This window comes from Cricetulus griseus, chromosome 5, assembly GCF_003668045.3.
Source record: "Cricetulus griseus strain 17A/GY chromosome 5, alternate assembly CriGri-PICRH-1.0, whole genome shotgun sequence".
NCBI lineage: Eukaryota > Metazoa > Chordata > Mammalia > Rodentia > Cricetidae > Cricetulus > Cricetulus griseus.
Window position 1 is genome coordinate 131141954 of NC_048598.1, and position 27482 is coordinate 131169435.

General features: G+C 43.6%; 1 protein-coding gene across 2 annotated transcripts in view; it reads left to right on the top strand.

Annotated features, from left to right (window-relative positions):
• LOC107976997 (reticulon-1) overlaps positions 1-27482 on the top strand; it is a 207148-nt gene that overhangs the window by 106192 nt on the left and 73474 nt on the right. The window contains exon 3 of one of the 2 annotated variants that reach the window (XM_027418226.2): positions 4797-5555. The exons of the other annotated variant lie outside the window; for it this stretch is intronic. Coding sequence (XP_027274027.1) covers positions 4797-5555 — 759 coding nt within the window. The remainder of the gene's footprint in view (positions 1-4796; positions 5556-27482) is intronic. 2 annotated transcript variants of the gene reach the window in all.

Here is a 27482-nt window from a genome sequence, read left to right on the forward strand (position 1 = left end):
GGGAATTACCGGAATATACTATCTAGAGTAGATGAATTAGCAAGCTCTGTGTTCCAATGAGATACATAGAGATTGATGCCCAACATCAATCTCTGACCTCTGCATGCACACACGTGCACACATGTATGAACATAACACAATGGTGATGATGATGATGATGATAAACCATTGTCCTGACATTTTGAGGTAACTCTCTTGCAAATGTCCTTTCAACTTCCTGTGTACCAGGCACTGAAAAAGATGCCGGAGTAGTGACAATGAATACATAGTCCTTGACTCTCCTTTCTTTCTGTGACACGTCAGTCTATGGTCACTGAAAGTGGGATGGAGGATAGTGAAGACACAGACTCATTACACAATGCCCAAGGCCGAAAGCTCTGCAGAAGGAGTAGACACCCACCCATCTTCTGCAGGATGCAGCAGCAGGCCAGCTGGCACAATGACAAGAATGCTAGACAAGAGGAGCTGAGCCAGTCCCACCAGCTCAAGTGCTCAGGAGCCTTCACCAGAAGAAAGCAGGGGGAGATGTGCCGTAGGATGTAACATGAAAAATAAAAGACCTAGAGACAGATATTGGGGCTCAAGCTTCAAGCTGAAGATCAGAAAAGCAACACAGCCGGCCACTAGCTCTTACCTCTACCTCAGTTCAGACCATAGGGGAGATCCTCAGACTGCTCCCGACTTCACTGCTCCTCAGATTCACTCAGACTGCTATGCTCTCCTCAACATGGCTAGAAACTAACTCTCGGGCTGAATGCCAGCTCTGAGACCCTGCTCCTGTCTTAAATACCTCCCTAACGCTGTTATTAAAGCCAGGTGATCCCAGGCACTGAGACCACCTTTGTGTGAGCTGTTTCTTTTAGGACTGGGTCAATTTCATGTAGTCAGTATGGCCTTGAACTAACAGAGATCCATCTACCTCTCAATCCTGAGTCCTGGGATTAAAGGTGTGTGCCTGACTTCTATGGCTAAATAGTATGGCTTCTTGGATATTTTGATCTCCAGTGGGTTTAATAAATCATAAGCAATATATCACCACTTTAGGAAGGGAAGACATATCCCACTCATGGTCTCCACTGCCCGACACATCGTCCTTTGGACCAGCTCATTGTCTGACTTCTGTGCTTCTGTGCTGTGGAATGCTTGCTTGCCCGTGGATTCAGCCGGCCTCAAACTTCCTGTGTGACTGTTGACATCTTTCTCTCACTCAAGTAAATTAGACCCTGTGACTCTTTATTCCTCTTTCTCTTCAGTGTAGCGAGTCTTTCTGTGTCCCACCAGTCAGTTTCCAAATAATGACATGGAGACTTATTAACTTTGAAAGCTCAGCCTTAGCTTAGGCTTGTTTTTAACTAGCTCTTATGACTTAAATTAACCCATTTCTATTAATCTGCTGTGTCTCCCACAGCAGCATCTCTCAAGCACCTAGATTCATCTCCTCTTCCTCTCTCTCCCTGGAAATCCTGCCTATACCTCCTGCCTAGCTATTGGCCGTTCAGCTTTTTATTACACCAATCACAGCAAATACATCTTCACATAGTGTGCAAATATCCCACACCACCTCGGTATTAACATGCTGTGGTCCCCCAAAGTCATTAAGTAGTCCTAATTTTTACCCTTAGCTACTGCAGATCATTCTTCTTTCCCTCTTGAACTTACTCCAGCATCCACAATACCAATAAGACAATGACTCAAACCAATTTCCAGAACCAGAGATCTGCTTACCTTTTTCAGACATATCGTCCAGATCTTTCCCTGTAATACTTCAACTGCAGTTTTGATGTAACTTCTTGCTTGATGTGCATACCTTTGCTATGATTAGACTTACTCTGCTCATGGTCTAGGCCACTGTGACTAGTTCCTAGTTCCATTGGAAGAGATCAAATTCAAGCCTTCTTGTATCTCATCTTGCTTTAAAAAAAAAAAAAAAGAAAACCTATTCCTCAGCCACTGAAATCATGCATTACAGTGTTTTTGTTTGTTTGTTTGTTTGTTTGTTTTGTATATACTCAGAGTTGTGGTCAATCATCTTACTTTAGAGTATTTTCGTTAACCCCAAAGAAATCCTGGACCTTGTTTGGTTACCTTTGAATTTTCCCATTCCTTGAAATCATCAACCTACACTCCATCTCTATGGATTTGCTTATTCTAAACACTTTATATAAATGAAATATTATATTAATGCAGTTCATCATGACTTATCTCACTTAGCACACTAACCTGAGATATGTTTAATCATATATCTTTATTCCCCGCCCCCTTTTTAAGTCCAAAGAATATTCCTCTACAAGGGCATATCATATTTAATTTTTCCTTATGGATAAATTATGGATATTGGGTTGTTACTACCTCTTGTTTAGGCTGTTTCATCTGAAGTAAAGTTTTCATGTAGAATGAGGCAGGATCTAGCTTCATTCTTTTGCATGTGACTCTCCAATCATCTTTCCTCTCTTGATTTCCAAACTATGACTGGTCCCATCTTAGGCTTTATTTCCTTTGGAAACAGGAGAACACAAAATAAAGCACTTGAAACAGAAAGACACAAGTTTAGATTCAAGTCATTTCTGCCAGGACACCAGTAACACCACAGGAGTTGTACCTGAAGAGGTAGAAACAGTGATGTGTAAATGTGTGTAGAGATGTTCAAAGAGCCAACAGACAATGAAGAAACCTTAATGCTAGGGAGCCATTACTATCCCTGTGCCTAGAGGAGCAGGAAGAGAAGATTCTAGAAACCCACTAAAAACTAGAGCTTCAGAAGACATGGTGAGCTAGGAACACTGCAACACCTCCCTTCCTCCAAAAACCAGTGTGGAAGGGATCCTGGACAATGTACAGAATAGGTACAAAGTGATAGGACTGAACTAAAGTGGTCAGAGAGAGAGAGAGAGAGAGAGAGAGAGAGAGAGAGAGAGAGAGAGAGAGAAGCAGGAGTGTAGCTCTATTAGACAGTTGCTTAAGCTATTGCCACAAGGCTGTAAGCTCCATACATAAAGTGCCTTCACCCAGCCCATGCTTGAAGGTGAGGAGCTGTGCTGTTGCCACCACTGTGCTCTGAAGGCATAGACCACGTCTTCATTGACACCCTTGCCCTGCCATTCTTAGCCCACCATGAAGTAACTTGATGTAACTTTTATGCTGCTATTTTGTTTGAAATTATAGCAAAGAACTAATCGCATAGCTTAGATAGCATGCCAGTATGAGCATAGTATGAGACAATTACAATAAACATAAAAAAAAAACCTTAAGTTTTGACTTCATTTTTGAGGTGAATTTATAATTACATTTCTCCTTTCCCCTTCTTCCCCCCAAACTCTCCCGTATACCCCTTCCCATTTTTCTTTAAATTCTTGACCCTTTTCACTAATTCTCACACCATGTATGTATGTCTATCCATATATATTCTTAAGTATAACTGTTCAGACCATATAATATTAGTTGTATGTTTTCAGGAGAAGCAGTTGTTTTAAGACACTAAAACACAGAGTAATCATTTCCCTACTCTGATGATTGCTTTTTCCACCCAGGTTAAAAACCTCACAAGCTCTGACACATCCCAGCTTGCTACCTCTTCTATCATCTTGCTGTCACCTAGCATGCTATGTTACTTCACTTACCGTTACACATAACTGTTTGTATGTTGTGATTCCTTACCATTAGGTTACAAGCCAGGGCAAAAGTCCCTGCTTAATACACTGACAATGTGTAGGGTAAATCTGACCCTGCTTTATAGAACATTAAAAAACTCTAAAATATTTTATCATGGTCTCACTGAATCCTAGACTCACAGGTGATGTATCATAGTTAATTTTCTCCTCTTGCCTCCCTAGAACCCCACAATGACCCCAGTGTTTTGCAGGAAGCTTTGGATAGTTAGTTCTGCCAGGTAGGGTCTGGAGATGACTGTCTAAGATTCCCAGAAGAAAGGCCCTGCCCGCTCTATGGCAAGGCAGTAGCAAAAGCCTGAACACTGTTGTCATGGTGATCCCAGCAGCCAAGCTCAGCAGGGTTGTCAGTGTGGCCTCCAGGCCATCTGGAAGAGCATCAGGCAGAAGTCAGACACTTGCCCCAGGGACTGGGCTGATTCTAAGTTGATGCCTTCTCAAGGCCACATGCGTGGGAAGGGGCACACAGTAGTGGGTTGCCAGAGTGGCAGTCCCACGGGATGGCAGAGCTGTTAATCCAATGATCCACCAGGGGAAACGGGCGAAACCTTTGGATTTTAGGCTTTAAAAGTACAAACATTCCTATAGAAAATGTTAGGCTCAGAAGTCAAGTCTACCCAAGCTTGTCTTCTCTTATTACGGAGAAGGCATAAGCAGCCAAGGGCACATATGGTGGTGATGGGGGATAACTTTCTTATTTCTGATGTTCTTGGTGGACCGTTAGGGATATGTGTCCATTTGACTATCTGATGAAATCTGCAAATCTGAGAAACTCCCCTGAGGAATCAAAAATTAAAACTTCCAGAATCTTTGGTGCATCAAGACAAAGCAGCCAAGATTCTGTTGCTAAGAAATGACAGGGTCATTTTTTAAAGAACAGCTGATTATGATGGATAGGTATGTAAAACACTGATTAATTGGACCACAACAGTAATTAGCCTTAGTTTCGGTGGCCTGTCTTTCCAGCAAAGCCCTGGAAACAGACTATTTCTGTACTAATGAGATGTGTGTTTCTGAAGCAACGACAAAACATCTCCCCTAATGGAATTTTGTTTTATTTCTTTTCCCTCTGTCCATCTGTCTGTCCGTGTGTGTGCTTCTCTGGTTCTCCTTCGCTCTGTGGGACGACAGAACCATCTGCTGCAGAGTCCCAGGGGAAAGGCAGTGTCTCTGAGGATGAGTTGATCGCTGCCATTAAAGAAGCAAAGGGGTTGTCATATGAGACCACCGAGAGTTCAAGGCCAGTGGGCCAGGTGGCCGACAGACCCAAAGCCAAGACCAGGTCCGGGCTGCCCACCATCCCCAGCCCCCTGGACCACGAGGCCAGCAGTGCGGAGTCCGGAGACTCAGAAATTGAGCTGGTGTCAGAGGACCCCATGGCCTCCGAGGATGCGCTACCCTCCGGCTATGCGAGCTTCGGCCACGTGTCAGGCCCGCCCCCGTCTCCGGCCTCGCCATCCATCCAGTACAGCATCCTGCGGGAGGAACGGGAGGCCGAGCTGGACAGCGAGCTCATCATCGAGTCGTGCGATGCCTCCTCTGCCTCAGAGGAGAGCCCCAAGCGCGAGCAGGACTCGCCCCCGATGAAGCCAGGCGCCCTAGACGCCATCCGCGAGGAGACCAGCACTCGGGCCACCGAAGAGCGAGCGCCCAGTCTCCAGGGCCCTGCAGAGGCCAGCCCGGTGCTCAGCTTCACCCCCGCTGCCCTCCAATCCCGCCCGGAGCCGTCGTCGGGCGACGGAGCCCCGGCCCCCGAGCCGCCCACATCACAGCAGCTGAAGCCTAAGGAGGAAGCTGAGAGTTCCAGCCAAAGCCCCGCGGCCACCGAGAGTCCGGAGCCGCTTGGTCCCAGCCTCGTGCCCATTCTACCCTTCTTCAACAAGCAAAAAGGTAAAGGGGCAGCTTTTCTGGTCCAACCAGGGTTGTCCCGCCAGAGTCCTCCCAGGGTGGCCTGAGGTATCAGCAGGAAAGCTGAAGCTGTCACCGTGATGGGGACACAGCTAGCAGAATAGTGGGCATGGTTGGAGAAAAGAGGCCTGACTCACAACGGGTCCGACAGAAGTGGCAATGGGCCACTGGCCCCAAGCCCCAATCACAAATGGCTTTGTGTACTCCGGGGACCTGAATTTGGTGACTCCACTCTTCCTTCCATTGCTGGGAATCTTCCAGGCTTGTTTCCGCTTTCTACCTATTTAAAGATGGGACCTGGATAGATCCTTTCATGCCTAAACCTGCCTTTAGTTCAGTTTTTCCTAAATGGGGCATGTGGAGCTCAGCTCCCCCTTCTTTCTTAAACCCAAAGAACCAGAGATTTGTTTTTCTGAGTTGTAGATAATCAGAAAAGATAGGGACCAAAATTGCTTCCACGGTTTGTCTGTCCCCTGGCAGCACCTAACATGACCCAGTAATCATTAAAGTCGTTTATAATTTAGAATTCTTTTATGCTAGTCATTAGGATCTCCCTCTGAGAAAGTCTTCAAACGAAAGAAGTCAGTATTTTGTCGTCCAGACCCCGTGGACATTCTTCCACTGTCTGGAGTTGCCCACCGAACCTGACTGCAGATTCATCAGGCATTTCAGGGCTAAGTGCATCATGCTGGAGAGATGGCTCAGCGATTAAGACTTTTGCCTGCCCTGTCAGAGGTCTTGAGTTCAATTCCTAGCGGCCTCATCATGGCTCACAACCACATCTAGTGAGATCTGGTGCCCTCTTCTGGCCCGCAGGGATACATGCAGGCAGAACACTGTATACATATAAATAAATAAAAATATATGTAAACATTTTTTTAAAAACAGATGAATATATGAGGTCTACTCCTGGCCATCTCCACTCTTTGTTTCTTTACAGATATTTTGCCCGGTTTCAATGGTATACCTTCTCAGCTATGCCTTTGCTAACCTGAAGTGTTTCATATAAAAAGAGAGAACAAAATCTTTCTTACTATAGATTGGAAGCCAACCTATGAAACAAAATTATCACATTAGGAGGGGAGGACCTGGAGGGATGGAATAAAAAAGGTAGCTTTATTATATGGTTGGGGGGGCAAGCTAAGTGGATTGTTGTTGTTGCACTTGGGGGGGATCAACCCAGTCCCAGCCTGTTTGACTCTTGATTATCCAAATAACTACCTCCAGAATTTTAAGTGTATTTTATGCGTGCAATAGGAGGATATTTGAAGTCAAATGTAAGTGTAAGACTGTGTATTTGCTTGATGACTGCTGAAATTAATTTAGATTATTTTACCACCACTCTGATTGGGATGGAGAAGAGCCCTGTGCCTTTCAGGAGTGTGGGCAACAGCACTGACACGAACAACTTCAGTGTCCTGGGACCTGGAGTCATGCTGCCTGTGTTCATGTCACGTAACATATAACAGGCATAGCTCCTCTTTAGTCCCCAATGTTCCTTAAGCAGTCACTATGCGCACAATGCTATTCAAGCATGTTTATCTTGAAAAATAAGTGAGTCTGAGGACTGAAGAGAGAGGCTAAATTTGCAGGCCCATTGCTTTCCCTGGGAAATCCGAGAGAGAAGCACAACAGCTGGGGCTGGCTTCACAGACATCTGCCGCAGACCTGTAAAGCCTGGGTTCTGAGTGCAGGGCCTTCGGTGTCATCCAGATCTCTGCACAAGTTCCCCACACAGCTTAGACCTTCTGTTGCCAAATTGACACACTAAATAGAAGAGAGTGGCAGTCTTTTCAAAGATCCAGGGGTACCAGGGTGAATAACCTCCGCCCTCTTCTGCACTGAGGAGCCCTTTGAAATCTAGTCCCCCACTGAAGTCCACTGCTCAGCTGCACTGTATGAAAAGGCCACTCTGGAGAAGCCGAACCAGAGGCCTGGGGGAATGAGTCAGCATCATGGGCTGATTTGTGCTTTGAGGCTCCCTCCTGGCTTAGCAGCTCCATTTCAGCAGGTGAAAAGCATAGAGCTGCCAAGCTTGCCCTAGGCTGTTCTTAATCACTGTCGACAGCCAGGAGGTTGGTGCTTAGGCCAAGCATGAGTGCCCTGAACTGTGGGGTCACCTGTGGTTTCCTGCTCATGTCCAAGGAAGCATCAGTGGCAGAAGTGTTCCGGTTTATGCGTCGCAGGAAGGCTTCCTCCTCTCTCCAGCTTTGGAGCTGTCTGACTGACACTGCTCTGCATTCCAGGACTTGGAAGCTTTTAAAGCAAGACTCAGCTATCTGATGGCGTCATGGTGTGTGAGACAGAGGCACCAAGCTTAGTGGTCCCCCGCCTGTGATTTGAACGGTTCTCACCTTCCAGAGTCCTCTGCAGCTATGGAACTGGAGATAAAATATTGTTCTTTGTTTGTCTTATTATTCCTCCTGAGCAGGCCTGCCCTCCAGTGCTCTGTGTGCTCCCCCTCCACACTTCCAGAACACTCTGACACAGTGTTAGTGTCCTCACACTGGAAAGGGGGGGAAACCATTTCCATTTCTGCAAGGTTACCTCAACTCTCAGGAACGTGCAAACGAAAGGCTAACTTTTAAAATCCTCAATAAAACATTTAACACCCAAAGTGACTCATCAGGATAGGTGTATTCTGGGCTATGGCAGTTAGCTGTCACAGTTCCACCTAAGGCCGTTCTGAAAATCAAAGGACTCCCTTACTTGCTAAACCCATGGCCTCTTCTCTGTCTAATTTTTCTTGTCCTCTCTGGTACAGTCCTGATCAAACTTTAAAATATCATATATAAGGAAACCTACTTTCAATTTTAAAAAAAAGGAAATAAATCATAAAACAAAACAAAACACCAAAACCTAGGTAAGGGCTAGAGAGATGGCTCAGCAGTTAAAAGCACTTACTACTCAGTTCCCAGCCAGCACCTAGGCTGGATGGCTTACAAGGCCCTGTAACTCCAGCTTCAGGGCTTCCAATGCCCTCTTCTGGTCTCCAAGGGCATCATAGTCACATGCACACACCCACAATATATATATAATTTAAAAAATAAAGTTATAAAAAGTAAGTATTGGCTAAGAAAGCAATGAGTAATTTTAATATGAATTTTTATTATATGAATGATGCGATATTGTACGTTTTAAGTTTAACTCATTACTTTTATTTTTGCTCAGGTAGGGTGTCACCAAGTTGCCCAGACTGGGCTCAAACTGACTCTGTGATGCAAGCAGATTTTGAACTTGCAATTCTCCTGCCTCACGCTCCCAAGCCTCTGAGAGTCCAGGTCTGTGCTAGCAGGCCCAGCTTCATAAAGTTTCCTGGAACAGTAAAGAAAGGGACACTATCAGCTCATCTTGAGATCCTTCACTCCCTCAGAGCTTCTTCTCTGACTGCACTCAAGTTTCTCCTTCCTGGTTCACATCTTACTAGCCAGCCTCTTTCCAATCTCTTGTTGCTGATATATTCCAGAGTCCTTGCCTCTTTTCAGGCCCTCAATCCCAGGCTAACCTCCTGCACTGGACTTTGAGCTAGCTGATGGGTTTTCTCCACTAACTGCCCAGCCTCTCACTTTGGAGACATCAACTCTTTTGAGCTCCAAGTGCATTTTCTCACTGTGCTTGGGCAACTCGTAGACTTCCCGAATTCAATGCGCCCATGTTATTTGTCAGTCTTCTCTTTCCTTCTTCCCTCCCTTCCGGGGCAAATGAACTGATATTATTTGATTTCCACTCATGCCCCATGATTATAACTTTCATATTCCAAACTTGCTTAGGGCCGGGTTACAGCACAGTGGTAGCTTGTCAAACACACATAAGGCCCTGGGTTCTATTCAGTCCTGCCAAAACCAAGACTTTACGAGGACACTCTGACAATAGCTATTACAGTCTTAAATAGCCATGCCCTTTGGTATGGTAAAGACTTCATCCTCTGAAATCCTACAACTGGCAGATAGGTGTGTGTGTGTGTGTGTGTGTGTGTGTGTGTGTGTGTGTGTGTGTTATAAGATACATATTAGATATATGTGAAAGTATATTTTATTTATCAAGCTACACATGTGAGTATCCTTCACATAGCATTCTTTATAATAATAAAAGTCTTGAGAGGAACATTCCACAGACAGGGGGCTGAGCATGCAGTGGGTTTCAAGTAAAGGCACTGAGTCTGGATCTGAGTAGTGATTGGTCCTTCGGTGAATCTGAAAGCACTCGGCGCCGACCCAATTATAAACACTTTGGTGTCTGCAGCAGTGTTTGTCTATAAGACTATCTCTGAAATGATTCAGAATGCCCTTAATACCTGAAAACACCACTATAATAAGCATATACAAGGTAACCACCATCGTAGACCCTCAAGAGTGCAACCGCTCACCTGGTTCGATAAACACTGCTTTCTGTCAGCTGTTCCTTCACTGTTGCCTGAACAACTGCAGTATTGTTAAAAGTTCATGTCCCTACCCTGCCTCTACCTTGAAATTAGAGAGTGGGAATGAGCCAAGACTTAAATATGAACTTAAAACCAGTACACTGAGGGGCTAGAGAGATGGCTCCGTGGTTAAGAGCACTGGCTGCTCTTCCAGATGTTCTGAGTTCAATTCCCAGCAACCACATGGTGGCTCACAACCATCTACAATAGGATCTGATGTCCTCTTCTGGCCTGCAGGCATACATGAAGAGCACTCATACATAAAATAAAAATAAATAAACTAAAAAACAGTACACCGAAGCTTGAGAATTGCTTCAATAGTCGGGTGAGCTAAGCAGCGGGCAGCACATCTCAAAAAGGATGCCTCGGCGTTTGTTTTTAGACTACTGATTGTTACACTACTGATATCACCTCCCCTGGCTCCTGTCCCCTGACAGCAAGCCTCTGCAGCCCCTTCCTCTCCTGAGACCAGCCACACAGCCCGAGTTTGGAAGCAAACTGTGTCAGGAAAAGGCTTGTCTCATCCTTGGGGCAGTGTTTACAAGAAGGCTACTAGATGGCGGGTCTTGTCACATAGACTAGATTTTCACCTGCCAGATGTTGACGGGACTTTTGTTGTCACTTTTCAGCATTGCAGGTTGTTTCTGTCTCTTGGCAGAGAACCCAAATCAGTATGACCTGTTTGCTTTTCTTCGTGCAGTTCTAAAACTAACAAAGCCATTATATGTATTTGCTTCTGTGTGATTGCATTGGTAAGTCAGGCCCTAAAGATTCTTGGGAAGTCTCTTCCTTTCACAGCAGAAATTTCAGCATCACCCTGAGGCCCTGACACGAATCCACTACAGCGCCTGCTCCATGTCAGTGTCAGTTTTCATCAAGATGGACTAGTAATGGCCTAATGCAGTCTGGCTCTTGTGTCAGTGTGGGTCATTGTATCAGTCATGGATCTCCAGAGGGAAGAACAATACAATGGATATGAATTCCATAAGGGGGTTTATTAGAGTGACTTACACATGAGATGCTGAGTTGTCCAACAATGGCTGTCTGCACACTAAGGAGGCTGAGACCTGGAGCTGTTCAGGTCAAGAGCCTGCATGCCTCAGCAGTCCTGACCTGGCACTGGAGGTGGGGAGGGTTCCTAGAGAGCTGCCAGTCCTCGGTCCACATGGGAAGGCTGAAGAAGCTGGGTTCTGATGCTAGTAACGTCAACAGGATAGACACACTAAACTGCAGGAAACAAAAGCAGGCAAGCAAGAAATCCTGCTTTTCCTTGGACTTCATCATATCAAGGCTTCCACTGGAAGACACATTCTCTGATAAAGGGTCTTCCTATCTCAGTTCATCTTTCCTGGGGATGTCTTCACAGACAAAGAAGTGCCTCTTGGTTTATTCCAGAGACAATCAAGTTTGACAAGCATGATGCCCATCACAACCATACAGATCCTTTGGGACATCAAATTTCTCACCATAGACCATTCTGAGCACCTAAGCTAATTTCACAAGGCTTTTCCCACTGACAGAAGATGCTCTTCTCTGAGCATCCCTGGGATGAGGTTGCCAGTGGCCAGCTCCATCAGTTGGCTTTCATTTGTTGGCTTTTCCTTTTGAAGCATACACAAGGTTAGCATTGTTTAAATTGTATGTGGATCGATACTTTTAAAACATTGGCTTCAGGGGACTGGGAGAGATATCCTTCTCAGCCATGGATAAAATTGCTCCAAATTGTTGTAGGCTCTGACATTTATTATTTATAGGACCGTCTTGAAACTTCTCTGGGGCATGATTCTTGTGCTGTTGTAATATTTCACTGTCAAATCTTGAGATATAATAAGCTCCAACTGATTAGTAAATTTGGCCTGTGCATGGAAGGGGTGTGGACTAGTTTCTAAGATGGATGCAAGTCAGTCTGTAACTTGTCCATGGAAAGGGTTGACAGATAGCAAAAATTTCCATTCTTCTAATAAATAATGACTCCATCCAGGCTCTTTGTAACTCATACAAACCATCTCCGATTACATAAGTCACACACTTCTAATTTTCAGAGCCAAAAAGAGGCTCCAGGGGATTCCCCACCCCTTTAGAATGCTTGCCCCAACCCCTTTTCACTAATGTTGAGATAACCATAGGCACCATCTATATTTGTAGAGCTTGTCTTGTGACCACACAAAACACTCTTGAAATTCTGGCAGCATAAATTTCACTCAAAGATATGCCAGCCATTCCAAAGCAAGACCTTGGTCCGTTCATGCCTTGAGTCAGCCAATATGGCAAATGTGTAACACAAACAATCTAGTTACAACCAAGGCAGATGAAAGTACATCCTTTATGCTTTTAGGCAGCCAATATGACACATAGGTGCAACACAAACAATGTAGTTACAACCAAGGCAGATGTGAGTACCTCCTTTTTAGGAGTTGGAATAGGTCTGAGAAGGATAGATTTTGAAAAGGAAACCCCTAGAGGTTGGCATTTATTGACAGGTATGAAAGTCAGAGATGATCTTAGAAATGACAGAAGTCAATTACGGCAAGAGCTGATTAAAGAGAGTTCTGGGTAGCAGAAAATGCAAACACCAAAGGCAGGCAAGTCCTAGGCATGTTCTAGAAAGGGGGAAGAAATGATGGCAAAGGCAGGTGTGCAGGCAGAGGCAGTGTCCAGAAAGGAGTTGGTAGGCTGGGGATGCCCTTTCTTTCTCTCACACTGCGTGCTGAGTTATCCAGCGCATTCTGAGCAGACATGGAAGAGTTTCAAATTAGGGGAAGATACAGCTTTCTTGGCATTTTACATCTTGATGAAATAGGGAGGAAGGTCTGGGGAGAGATGAGTGGGAAGATGGAAGTAACTGGGACGTTATTGCAGGAGTGAGATGGTGGTGGACGAATAGCAATGAAGAAGGAGAGCAATGGATGGGTTGGAGCTATTTGGGAGGTTGATATATAGGACTTAACTTTGCATCAAAGGGAGATAGTGATCTCCAAAACCTTCTAAATGATATTTCAGTCTTTGTTAACATGATAATTACAAACAGATGCAAACATATTTACATGGGAAAGGCAATGCATCTGAAGGTAGAGGTAGATGTTACTTCTTTAGCTATCAGACCCCCCCCCGTGTGTGTGTGTGTGTGTGTGTGTGTGTGTGTGTGTGTGTGTGTGTGTGTGTGTGTTTGCTATTGAAAAACTAACTACCCATGGTGCTACTAACATTTTTTATGGCAAAGATCTGGGGGGATTATTGCATTTAGATGACTGTGATAGTTAGGTGGCTGACCCTGGATCTAGAATAAGGGTCAGATTTGGCCCTTTGCAGTTTAAATGTGGCACATCATGAAGAGACAGGGGTCATGGACAGCCAAGTTGTCTCTTTAAATAGAGTTGTATAAAAGCTTGGGTAGGACCAGGAAATGACAAGACTCCAGAATACCTAAAGAACAGTTCAGATATAAATAAAAACTATACTAACCACTGTTAGTATAGTGTCTCAAGGTGTCTATGTTGGACCCAAAAATGAAGTCCAACTCCGGGAAATGTACCCCACAGAATCACTCACAGAACACAAGTTCAATGCAAAAGCAAAAGGATTTTATTTCAACTCATTGGGATCTTTCCCTGGGAAGAGAACAACCCGGAGTTTCCAAAGCAAACAGTTTTTATGTCTTTTTGGTCACTAGGCAGAAGTATGACAACATATTGATCGCCTATAACATACATGAGTCATTTACTGATTTGTTGGGAACTGAACTTACAATTTTGCCCACGGGGGGGGGGGGTTGGAATGTTATTCTGGTTTTTACACCTGCAAGGCCATGGGATAGCTAGTGGTTTTTTCCAGGAACAGAGTGACTTATACTTATTTTCAAAACTCGGGTGCTCTGGAGCAGAGTAACCCATAACAATTTTTAGAAACCAGACAGTTGTTGAATATAATAACATTCCTTGAAAACTAGTAATAATAACAATTTCCAGAGACTGGTCATCATGACCGACCATTTCATGTGTTCTTTTTCCCAGAGCTGTGTGTGTGTGGCCAGAGTGATTTTCAAATACATGCTGGTGGGTATCAGGCTGGGTTGAGTTGGGGTCTTTCATCTATTGCTGTGATAAAACACTATGACCAAAAGCAACTTGGGGAGAAAAGGGTTTATTTCAGCTTACAATTCTCAGGTAATACTTCATTTCTGAGGGAAGTTTCAGGCCATGTCTCAGGACAGCAACCTGAAGGCAAGACCTGAAGCACAAGCCATGGAGAAATGCTGCTTACTGGCTTGCTCTTCATGGCTTGTTCAGTCTGCTTTCTTATGCCATCCAGGACAATCTGACCAGGGTTGGCACTACCCACAATGCATTGGTTCCTCCTACATCAATCATTAATCAAAATTCCCCCTTGGAATTGCCTACAGCCTAATCTTACACTGGCATTTCTCAATGAAGATTCCTTCTTTCCAGATAGATTTGCCTAGGTTTGTATCAAGTTGACAGAATGCAACCAGCACAATTGACCCCTTGTTGACTTGACACACAAACACATCACTTATTAACATTTAACCTTTTCTTTCTTGCTCAATCATAAAAGCTCATATTAATATCAGTATTTCAATTCAAAACATTTCAACATTTAAAAGTCCCATGGTCTTTAGAAGTTCAAACACTTCATAAGTTCAGCCTCTCTAAAACATCTAAAACCCCTTTCAAAGTTAAAGCCTCTAAAATAGCTATATTCTAAAACTCCAAAGTCTCCAAGTTCAAAAATCTCTGAACTGTGGGCTCCTGTAAAATCAAAACTAAGTTAAATATTTTCTTACTCCAAGAAGGATGAGCCAGAGTCCAGTTACATTCAAATCAAAGTAAAACAAATGTCTAACAATGTGTCAGACTCTGGTCCTCAAGGTTGTCCTGGCTTCAAAGGGCTTGCCACAGAACACAGTTTGACTCATAGGCTCAGGCCAGTTCCACCCCATAGCTGCGACTGCCCTTGGTGGCCTTCCTATGGTACTGGCATTTCCAAAATGCTAGGGGCTCTGTTGCAACTGAGCTACACTTTCATCAGTAGCCTCTCCTGGGCTCTCTTCAGGGACTCTGACCCTGCTACATGGTAACAAGCTTTGATTCCTCTCCATGGCTCTTTCAATCCTGGTTCTTTACTTCAACTGAGGTAGCATATGCACCAAATGGCCTCTCCTGACCTCTCATGGCACTAATCCTTGGTTGCTCTCCATGACCCCTTCATGCCTTCAAACCAGTACCACTTCAGAGACTCTTAGACATTATACCTTCAACTTCCAGCCTTGGCTCCCTCTGGACCACAGCTACTGTGTGCTGACCCCAACGAAATATTTCCAGGAGATTTTGCCTCCATAATGTTGGTCTCTTCTTGATGCTTGAGGGCAGGGTTTTGCTGAGGGCTTAAATGGTAAATAGAAGAGAATTTATTATCAAGTAAAGATTGAACTACCACGGATAAATAATTCAGTTCTGAACTGCATATTCTGGTTGTAAAGATTCAGGCATTACGCTGGCCTGCCCCTGTCACCTGGCAGAATGCACTCAGGCATACTCTGGTCATTCCAGGTGCAAAGGACCCCTTTAAAAGAAAGACCTCTGCCCACTTAGGCTCTCTTTCCTGCTGTGCCCTTGGGACAGACTGGACTTTTCCTGTCTCCCTTTTCTCTTCTGTTCTCTTCTCTGTCTCTGTGTCTCTTTACCTCTTTTCTCTTTCCTTCTCCCCTTTCCCTTTCTAATAAAACTCACTAAGCTCTGTCTGCCTGGCATGCTTGTCCCTCCACCTAGGTCACCCTCACCTGCCATGGAGTCTGCCAAGTTCCCCTAAATGCATTATTCCTAACACTACTAAACACAACTTTCCGGCTTAATGCTTCCTTTCCAGTAGGCTCTTCAGGCTCTTTTTTTTTTTTTTTCTCTTGAGACACGTTTTTTTCTGTATGGCCCTAGCTGTCTTGGGAACTATCGCTGTAGACCAGGCTGGCTTCGAACTCACGGAGTTCTGCCTGTCTTTGCCTCCTGAATGCTGGGATTAAAGGCATGTGCCACTACCACCCAGAGGTTTTTATAACTCTTGACTGAGTACTGAAGTCTTAAAGGATTTCCTTGAATGCAAAACATTTGCAAATATATATATATATATATATATATATATATATATATATATATTCAAAAACAAATTCTTTGACATTCAAACTGTTATTTACCTGTCCCTAGCTGCTCTAGGAGATTTGGCTCTTTGTCAAAATTTCCAGAGGAAATCAGGTAAAGCAGAAATGGTTAGCAGATTGCTAATGTCTGATGCCATCCAGTGGTTGCAACAAAAATATCCAGCTTCTAACTTTTAACCTGATCAAAACCTTCCACATATGAACTTCATATTTCATTCTCTTGGGTTGTGATGTAAAAGAAGGTCTTCAAATGGTTTTGCAGTGTCCCTGTGGCAGGGCTGTTTCTGTGGTAATCGGCCACCCAATTCACCATCATATATTCTTCGGAATTCACGCAAGGACAGAGTTTCCAGAATATTTCTAAGTCAGTAACAGCTTTCCAGCAGAATTAATGTTGAGCCACACCATTTGGCTTCTACCCAAACCACATATTACCCTGTGGGCTTTGTGAAGTTGATCTCCCACTCATTCGAGGTTTTGGACTAAGGCTCTCATATCAGGTTCAAGGCAAGAGTTGAGGTTCAGTCAGTGTTCTGGGTGACATTGTAAGAGTAGAAAGCCCTAGATTCAAAATAAGATCTCTCAATTGTTGTTGGGTTCCCTTTTTCCTAACTAACTTCCTGATAGTTGACCTGTCTTTAAGTGAAATTAAATTCCTTTGTAAGACAAATGGCTTTAGAGTTTGGAGGTTGGGGATTTAAGATCACAGAAGAGCATTGATGTCAGTGGAAGTTCACAATGCCATGCATGATGGTATGTATTACGTGCAGCTAATTCTAGTGTCCTCCGTGCTCAGTCAGCTGGAAGCTTAGTCTAACCACCTGGAGAGTATTTAATCAGAGTGTAAAGTTACCAGGCTCATGGCAGGAAAGCCAGAGTGACAGAATCCTCTGGCGGCTGGTCACACGGCATCCACAACCAAAAGCAGAGCTCAAACGCTGCTGCTGGGCTCGCTTTCTCCCTTCAGTCCAGAACCCCAGCTGGTGGGGTGGGAAGGTGTTGCCCACATCAGCAGGTTACTAATTGGAGCAATTTTACAAAGGCATGGTTTTCTCAAGTATCAGTAGCCAGACCACAGACAAACTGATTCTAGATAACTTTGATATGAATAAAATGATCTTACTGTCAATTTATAACCTTTTCTTGGCTGACATCCACATTTCATGACCCTCTTCTTCCTGTGGAAATAAGATTTTTGAAATGAGTTCCATCTCTCTATATCCCTCACTAAGATGTGCTATAATTACAAAGCCAAAAATCTTAGTTTGACATTGATTAAGAAAGTCTCTTGTGATTTATATGAAGAGCACATCTTTCCCCAGAGCCCACTGGTGTGGCTAAAAATGAGGAAAACTGATGGGGAAGATTGGGACCCAAACCCTACATATGAGTAAAAGTCCTCTGTGAGAGAGTCACCTTCATGTTCCAGCCTTATGTTTCATCTGTCACATCCGGGCTGACTCTCCTAAGAAGAGATACAGCCTCTTTCCTGAACTATAAATTTTAGCCCTTTTTATGTACACTGTTTGCACCCATCATCAATATGATGCACATTCTGTAGCTGGCAAAGGGGAGTTTTTTCCAGCATATTAATGCTTGCTCTTCCCTGTGTTGATATCTATACATCCTATGTCTGGCAAGTGGCTTCTCAATCAAGGTCTTGAGTTCCTAGCCCCCCCTACATCCTTGGAAGACTGAGTTTATAGAATTTCTTGCCCACAGAAAGTGAGTGGTACAGGTATAGGTCATATCTAGAACAAGGACATATCTGAGATGCAAGCATATATTTTCCTCCTTCAAGGTCTAGGTAAAATGGTAAATAGGAAGCCCCCAAAGGACTACCAGGTTGAAAATTGCCTGCTAGTGAAAACTCACACTAACACTAAAACCCTCCTGTTGTAAGCCACTGTGAGTTAATAATGTCAACTTGACAGGATCTAGAATCACCCAGAGGACAAGTCTTCAGGCAGGCTGGTGATGATTATCTAGATTAGGTTACTCAAGGTAGAAAGACTCAGTCTGCACCATTCCACAAGCTGGGGTCCTAGACTGAAGACAAAGGAGACAGGGAGCTAAGCATCATATTCTCTCTCTCTGTGTGTGTGTGGTTGTGGAGGCCATGTGACCAGCTGCTTCAGGCTACTACCACTGTGAATTTCCTGCATTGATGATTGTACCCTCAAACTGTGAGTCATAATCCTTAAATTGCTTTTGTTGGGTAATTTTGTTTTGGCATAAAGCAAGTAACACACAGCCACTGCCGTTGGAGGGTTTCTGTAGCCAGCGTCTTCCCAGGAATCCTACACTATCCTATGGCAGTCTGTAACTCATAGGGCAACTTGTGATGCAGTAGAAGGTTGAGAAAGAAAATAGGTTGAGATGTGTATTCTGTAGTTGCATGATTTTGGTTTTTAATTCTTTATACATTTCTCCTTTGTACTCTTGTTTGATAGTGGAACTGGCTACATGCCAGAATTGTTGTAGTAATTGTTCTAAGCATATTCTAAGGAGAAAAATATGTGGGTGCTGGAGAGATGGCCCAGCAGTTTAAGAGCACAAACTGCTCTTGCAGAGAACCTGAACTCAGTTCCCAGCACCCACTTTTGGCAGCTCACCACTACCTGTGGCTCTAGGTCTAGGGAGTCTGGTGGCTTCTTGTGGCCTTCAGAAGCACCTGTACTCGTATGCACACATCCACATGGGTGTACACACACACACACACACACACACACACACACACACACACACACACACACACGATTTTAAAAAAAGGAAAACGTGTCTTTAAGTCATTTTATTGCTACTTCCTGAGATGTTGTTATAGAAACACATCCATCATCTTTCTTAACCACAGGTGAGAAGCTAGTGCTTTCTGGACAGCAGAAACACAAAGCTTTGGAGAGAGGTCTGAGGAGGACTGGAAAGTCCACCTGTCTAAAGCTAGCCCCCCAAGAGACTGAGGAATGCACACAGTGTCTTAAGTTCCATGCCTCCCACCATTTGAGTATTCACAGCCTACCCAGTACCACAACTGCTCAAAGCCCACAATTTGGAGTAGAACATCCCTGAGCTCTGCCTGTTTTCCTTTCAAATAACACATTTCACATATGCTGTTTCCTTGGGACCTTTCTTGCACTCCATTTTTCAGTGGGCACTCTGCAGGTTGCACTTGATGATAAACCAATTCATTGTTTTTGTGCCTCGGTTGCTAGTGTGTGGTCCATCCTATATAACAGGCTTTCAACTCAGGCCAAGTGCCTGGATCTTCAGAAGGTTCCCAAGGAGTGAGCCACCAGGGAGTAAGGCTGACCTGCTGCTCTCCATAGTGTGTCTTCACCCTAACACCTCCTGGAGTAAGTGCTCCGACACTCAACCAGACCTGTGCTGGCTCCAAATGCCTAGATATAAGTTTACACCGGAGAAGGAGCAGTGGCCTCTATCTCAGTGGGGGGATGAGTCCACTGTTGTCTGGTGAGCATGGAACTCTTCTCAGTGGAAAATTCCATCATTCTTTGGTAGCCTTTAAAGTGTTCTGTTCGCAAAGGCATGGGATCCATGGGTAATGTTGGAAAAACTGCCCCCCCCCCGGCAGCTGGAATCAAGAGCTTTCCCCGGCCATTGCTGCCTTATCAAATCCCCTTGTATACTCTAACCATGTGGTTGTTCAGCCCACTGGTCACCTAGACTTAGCTCTTGCTTTACCAACTGATTACCAGTTCTGTGACTTTGGACCAGGAAGCCTGTCTGCACTTTTTTGTCTGTTCAAAGGGAAATAGTGCCTATATTGCTGGTATCTTGTGAGGATTAATTAGATAATTTGGGTTATGCATTTACTATCTCATTTTATTGCTATTCAAATATTCATGTTATTCATAATATAATAAAGTAGAGAATCTACTTCAGTTACTCATTTAATGCAGTTTCTGCCACAAGGTTCATGGGTGCTCTAAAGTGAATGCAGCAAAGAGTTAGCCAGACACATATTCTCTGACAGTGTATATTGCTGAATGGAGCTCAGTTATTCCTGGTTTCAATGGAAATTTATGGATTCTAATGAGAGGGTTTGTTTCCTATCTGTGTGGTATTCCTGGATGATGCTGAAATACAGTTACATAGCTCACAATGAGATATGTCTATATCTACCAAGAACCTCAAGACAGACTTGTTGGACAATGTGTCTGTTGTTTCCCTAAACAATTTTTACATGTTGGTGACTGAGTTGAAAGCCTGTTATATAGGATGGACCACACACTAGCAACCGAGGCACAAAAACAATGAATTGGTTTATCATCAAGTGCAACCTGCAGAGTGCCCACTGAAAAATGGAGTGCAAGAAAGGTCCCAAGGAAACAGCATATGTGAAATGTGTTATTTGAAAGGAAAACAGGCAGAGCTCAGGGATGTTCTACTCCAAATTGTGGGCTTTGAGCAGTTGTGGTACTGGGTAGGCTGTGAATACTCAAATGGTGGGAGGCATGGAACTTAAGACACTGTGTGCATTCCTCAGTCTCTTGGGGGGCTAGCTTTAGACAGGTGGACTTTCCAGTCCTCCTCAGACCTCTCTCCAAAGCTTTGTGTTTCTGCTGTCCAGAAAGCACTAGCTTCTCACCTGTGGTTAAGAAAGATGATGGATGTGTTTCTATAACAACATCTCAGGAAGTAGCAATAAAATGACTTAAAAACACGTTTTCCTTTTTTTAAAATCGTGTGTGTGTGTGTGTGTGTGTGTGTGTGTGTGTGTGTGTGTGTGTACACCCATGTGGATGTGTGCATACGAGTACAGGTGCTTCTGAAGGCCACAAGAAGCCACCAGACTCCCTAGACCTGGTAGACAGCAGCTACTCAACAAATATTTGACAAGCAAATGAATCTCAATATATGACTCCAGACATATAGGTTCAGTTACTGATGTATACCAGAGTCTTTTATTGGATGCCAGTGTGTTTTGTAGCTTATGTTCTTTCCACAAAGTCCATTTAAATGTTATTGCATCTAGTGAAAGGTGAAAGAGTAATGGACCAATTAAGAAGAGAACACTGTGTGTGGGTCACCTACTGTTACTCATGAAGAACTTTGTCTCTTGGCTGTACTCCTTGGAGTGATCAACTCTGGAAAGGACAACATAGTCAGCAGGGAAAGATGCTTTCTAGGGTCAACTGATGTAGTCAGTAACAGGTTTGAGCTAACAAGGCATAAAGTGGCATCACTGTGGGCCAACATGTAACCTTTTCTTTGCTGAACTGAACCTATAGAACATTTGTGTACAAGGCCAACCTACTGAAATTTTATAACCTCTATACAGTGGAAAACTTTCACTCTGAATACAGAAGAACCCTACTAAAAATCAACTTTGTTATTGAAAAGATTAAAGAGATTAGATGTATGATATAGTGACCCCAGAATAACAAGAATGTGAGTTTGAATCCACATCTACCACTTACTTCCCAAGCCTTATCTAAATATAAAAGAACGTTGTTGTGCCCTCGGCAACTGCAGTGAGATTTAAATTAAGTGACGCTTTTGAAGTAGTCTGGTTGATAGAATGGCAACGTGATAAAGCACAGCAATTACACTCACATTTTTTAACTGGGTTGTGTTTTCTGTGCTCGCTAAAAAAACGCTCCATGCTCAGGTCACAGTCAGCAACAGGGTTGATTAATGACACTGGAAACTGTGAGGCTGCTGGGGAGCTGTCCTTGGTAGACAAGCCCTCTGGCGGGATATTCCTGATGCTGTCTGGAAGATAGGCCTATGGAACACTGCTGTGGTAGCTTTGCCCGACACCTGCCAGTCAGCAGACTTTTGTTTGATATCCTCAGCATCCATATTCCCCCAGATGGGGAGGGGGTGTGAACTAGCCACTTTGTCAGGATCCGGTGAAGCTCACCTGCCACAGCTACCTTCTTGGGCTCAACCTTTAGCTCAAGCCCCAAGTCTGGTTTTACCAGGTGTGGCCAGGCCTGCAGGATAAATTTTTCTCAAGCTAGAAAGCACTAGAAACTTTACAGTAAAGACATCTCAATTTAGTTGAATCCATTGTGATATGTGGTAAATTGCCTCCTGCCCCACCTCCCCCTCAAATAAGCAGCTTCACTAAGGTTTCTCTAGGTTGTTTTTCAGGAATGCTGAAAAGCAGGTTTTTCAGGTAACAGCTTCTTCAGGTACATTTGAAGTAATATTACGGCAGGATTTAACGTTCTCGTAATAATAAATATGGAATGATCCCTCTAGACTAGAGAAGCAAAGGTTTGAGAGTTTGTCACATCAAAAAACAAAAACAAAGACTTTCAGCTAGCTTAAATAGAAAGTGAGCTTTGCTGCACCTCCAACTGGGGGCAACCAATATTTGGATGGTGCAGTGTAACAGACAGGAAACAGGCTTCATACAAAACTCCTGTCTCCGTGGGGGTGGCCATTGCAAGAACTTGTTCAGCTGATGTTTCTTCTTTGCCCATTTCCGCCTTTTCAAAAATCCACATAGGACTTCACAGTGCCTCATAGAATCACTGGCAAGGAGTTACCACCCATAAGTAGTACATACTTTGCTAGCAGGCAAAGACTTCAAATATTTGACTCTAACTTATGATTTGGAATGAGTCTCCACTATCTACAAGATACTTAAAATAGATCATTAAGCAAAATTTCATCCACAGATTAGAATGAGAAAGTGAATTTCCATTTGTAGGTCAACAAAATTTAACAGTAGGATTCTGTTGTGTTGATTGTATTTATTTTGGTGGAATTATTTTAGAATTAAGCTACTGTCATCAAGATATTTCACCTCCAAATGTTTCAGTATGCATATCCCAAACAGAAGCTTTTCTTACATAAACTCAGGACTACTGACACTTTGAATAAATGTTATGTTTCTCCAATATTCTTCCAATTTCCCCCTTTAGCCATCCATTTTAATTAGCCTGTGAACAAATGTCTCTTAATTTCTGTTTTCTGCTATATTAACTATAATAACAGAAAGCAGGACAACACTCTGCTTGTTACTCAATTATTAAATAGGTTTTCTTTATTCATGGTAAATATTTTTTATCAGGAAACTTGTCTGCATGGCTCTCTTGTTATTTCTCTTCTAGACTTCTTGGTGACCAAGATTTTATAGTCTCTACACTTCTGACTTAATGAGAAAGTAAAAGAATGTTCTATGACTCCTTTTGGGGGGAAGAAACCTTAAATAATATATGCAAAGTAGATGGCTGATGACTTTGCCCTGTTGATGATGAATCTTGAGAGCATCCTTTTTGACTAGATAGTGCCTGAAGTTTATGAATATTATCGAGTCTAACTTTTGAGTAACAATAGTTTCTGGGGCATCCCACAGAGAGAAACAGGTACTTCAAGGGTTACCCACAGAGTCACCATCATGGCTTAAGTGAGACAATGACGAACACCCTATCTAAAACTGAAGCTTTTGGAACAGGCCGTGTGTTTACACCTTACGAAATGTCGGTTGTATTTCAACATTATCCAAAAATGTCATGCAAAGGTATTTAGGAGGGAGAAAAACAAATCTGGGTTGTAAAGTGTTTGTCTGAGGACTGCTGCTGTTGCTATGGCATTCTCAGAAGCAGCTTTTCACGGCTTTGTCAGACTGAGCCTGTTTCTGAACAGATTCTGGAGAGAGTGGGCTCCCCCTGCCCTGTTCTTGGCGGTTTCATTAGACTTAATCTAGCCTGAATAATAACATTTCCTTAGTATGGAAATGCACTGGGTGATAATGCTTAGGTTTGTTTTTAGCAGAAAACTTTAGCAGTACTTGATTTATTTTTTAGCTGTGTGTTTCTAAATAGACACCATGTAACCAGCCTTCACACAGCTTAGCTTGGAGCATAGGCAAATGTTAGCTTAATATTTGAGAGCCATCTGCTGTACATTTCATGGCATTCAAGCCCATCTGGCTTCCTTGCAGCAATTCCCTTTCTTTTTTTGAATCTTAGTAGAATGCTGCATGTCTCCTTCCAAACCTTTCATACCGACGATGCTGTTTCTTCTTGCTGATCACCGCATGGGGCTGTTGTCCAAGGAGTATGTTCTCTTGGCTCTCAGTATACACTTCCTGGAGACTTCTGCTTCAACTGCAGGAAGGGTGTGTGTGTGTGCTGTGACTAAGCAGTCAATTCATTCCTAAGTATCTTTGCTCTATATGAAATAACAGCCCAACTGCCAGTGAGTGAACAGTTGCCAGTTCAGTAACATTACTGGATAAATAATTATTAAGAACTGAGTACATGCCAGACTTTTTACTAGACACGGGAATGGAGGGAATGGAAAAGAGACAGATTAAGTGCTGCCCTGATGTTCCATCAGTGAAGGAGATACCTGTATACAAATGAACACATACAACTCAGTTTAAGGTGATGCTGTGTGGTGTGAATTAGAATAAGTCTATGCATGGTGGCCCATTGCCTGTAGTCCTAGCACATGGAAGGATGAGACAGGAGAGGCCCATGCTTGAGGCCAGCTTCAATGACATAATGAGACTGTGTTTTTTAAGAAGTAAGTAAATAGGCCAAAGGGAACTGTTTAAAATAGTAAGAAAACCTGATATACAATAAAATTAAAATACTGGAATACCTGCCCCTACCTTCGGGGTACCACGTGAGCTCACACCCTGATGTGCTGCAGTCGCTAAAGAACCTAGAATGATAGGGTCAGGGAGAACAAGGAACAACAGCAAGACAGGTTGCTGATCAAGCTGCAAATTTTATTTTTCACAGGGACCTTATATAGGGGTGCCAAGCAGGGAGCTTGGCAGGCAGGAAGAGGTTGTTTGAAGCCTATGCCTGAAAACCAAACCATGGGGGCATGCCCCTGTGCGTAAGTCCTTGAGAGTGCAGGATGTTACCAAGGTCGCAGGGTGCAGGTGTTAGATAGTGGGTTAGGAGGGGGGGAAGGGTTGCTAGGTAACCTGACCATGAACTGTATCTTTCCTTCTATAAGCTACTTCATGAGCCCAGATGTTATGTATGAGGGAGGGAAGGATTAAAGGCAGCTATTCTTTTAATTATAATGGGTTATACTGGCAGCTTCTGCCCAAGTCTCCCTTACAGGTCCAAGGTTACTTTTTCCATGGCCCCCGACAGTCACCAACATGTAAAAATTGTTTAGGGAAACAACAGACACATTGTCCAACAAGTCTGTCTTGAGGTTCTTGGTAGATATAGACATATCTCATTGTGAGCTATGTAACTGTATTTCAGCATCATCCAGGAATACCACACAGATAGGAAACAAACCCTCTCATTAGAATCCATAAATTTCCATTGAAACCAGGAATAACTGAGCTCCATTCAGCAATATACACTGTCAGAGAATATGTGTCTGGCTAACTCTTTGCTGCATTCACTTTAGAGCACCCATGAACCTGTTCTGCTGCAGGAGTTGCTGTTAATGGAATATTTCACCAACAGGACATTAATATAATTATATCACATACCATTGTGATTGATTCTCTTTTTTTGAGACAGAGTTTCTTTGTGTAACAGTCCTGGCTGTCTTAGAACTCTCTCTGTAGTCCAGGCTGGCCTCAAACTCAGAGATCACTTGCCTTTGCCTCCTGAATGCTGGTATTAAAGTCATGTGCCACCACTGCCCGGCCATGATTAATTCTTATTATAGGTGTCTTCAGTCTTAGTGACTTTTGCATTTCAGAGGTAAGTATAAGCTGTCCAGTTCATTTCTCATGACCTAGTCGTTTTGAAAGGAAGTCTGAACTTAACACTGAACATCGGGAAAGACTAATATCTGTTGTGAGGTATGATAGGAGGTTCTAGAATCTGGTAATCAGAATCATAAACAAGTCATGTAGGTCCATTTGTACTTATGTGTCTGAATGTTTTTCCCTGTATGTGTACATAGCCACATGTTCATGGATTCAAGAATCAAGTATATGTGAATTTCTGGGTGGGAGCTGAGGAAGCAAAGATGAGCAAGGCATGGTCCCTTGCTAGACATTCTGCTAAACAATGATGTAACAGAACATTACAGGCACACTGAAGGCCACACTTATCCTGGCCCTGTCTGTGTCAGTGACTTACATCACGGCAGCTGCGATGTGTGCGTATCACCATCTTTCTGTACCTACTTACCCACATCTTCCAAGAGCTCTGGGGGCATGAAGGACTGGTAACGGAATGATGATTCTACCCTTCTTCCCTTTTATTTTTACTTCAAGGGAAGAGATTAGGTTGTCCTGAAGTAATGACAGTATTTGTCTGGCTTACTGGTGGTGGCGGGAGCAAATACAAAAAGAATCATTGCTTTAATAGCTTGGGTACCAATGCTGTAGTGATAACGCTGTAGTGATAACGCACCACTGGGAGGGAAGCAGATGTGTTTTCTGCCCAGTTTCTCCCCACTATGTGGTACATTTGGAGTTACTATGTAGCTTGAGAAACTCAACAGACCTTTGTACGATTGAGTTTAAACGCTTACCTCCCTAGAGGCCGACACAGGACAGGTGCAAAGTGGGGGCAGTGAAGAGGGCTGGGAATACAGGAAGCTCTCTGCTCTCGTTGGTTTGCATAGACTCTCCTGCCCTGGACCTGGGAATCTGTGGTACCCTGTATGGAAGCAAAAGTAGAATTGAGTCTGGGAATAGGGGAAGGTGTTGAATGTCCTATTTATTATCTTCTGCTCTTAGGAGTGTTTTTAATAAGGTAACTTCAGGCACAAAGGGGAGTTTTAAGCCAGGCCTATTTCTTTGACTGCAGAGAGCGTTTTCTGTCAGTTGTATACTGCTTTTTAGAATGAGAAAAATATTTGTTTGGCTAATAAGAGTTGCAAAACCTGCATCTCTCTGGGCACTTACAGTACAGACTGGGCTTTCTGATTACCCTCTTCTCTTTACTCCCAGTCCAGTATGCAGAGTTGGCATCAAATACTGTGTTTGTGCAGAGGCACAGCCTTCTGGGAGAGGTAGATTTTCCAACTGACCGACCATGGTGTTGGGGGAAAGCAGCAGATTCTAGGGCCAGCACTGCATCTCTCTGGCTGCTTCCCTGGCATGCCCACAGATTCTTTTCTCTCAGTGGCTAACAGTTAGAGTATATCTCCAGTATCCATCACATCTCTGCTGTCTGCACAGGCGACACAGAATTAAAAGCAAGAAGCCAGCTTTCAGTTCACTGCAGAGACACAGTCCATGAAGTGGGGATGCTTGATGATGTTTGGGTTCTAGTAACTCTGGGCTTCTAAAACCTCGGGAATTTACTGCTGGTGTTGACAAGTTTCAAACTCTGAGCATTTCTGTCTCTCCTTCTCCTGATGATGGAACCTATGTGCCCAATACTCATTCATTTCATCCTCA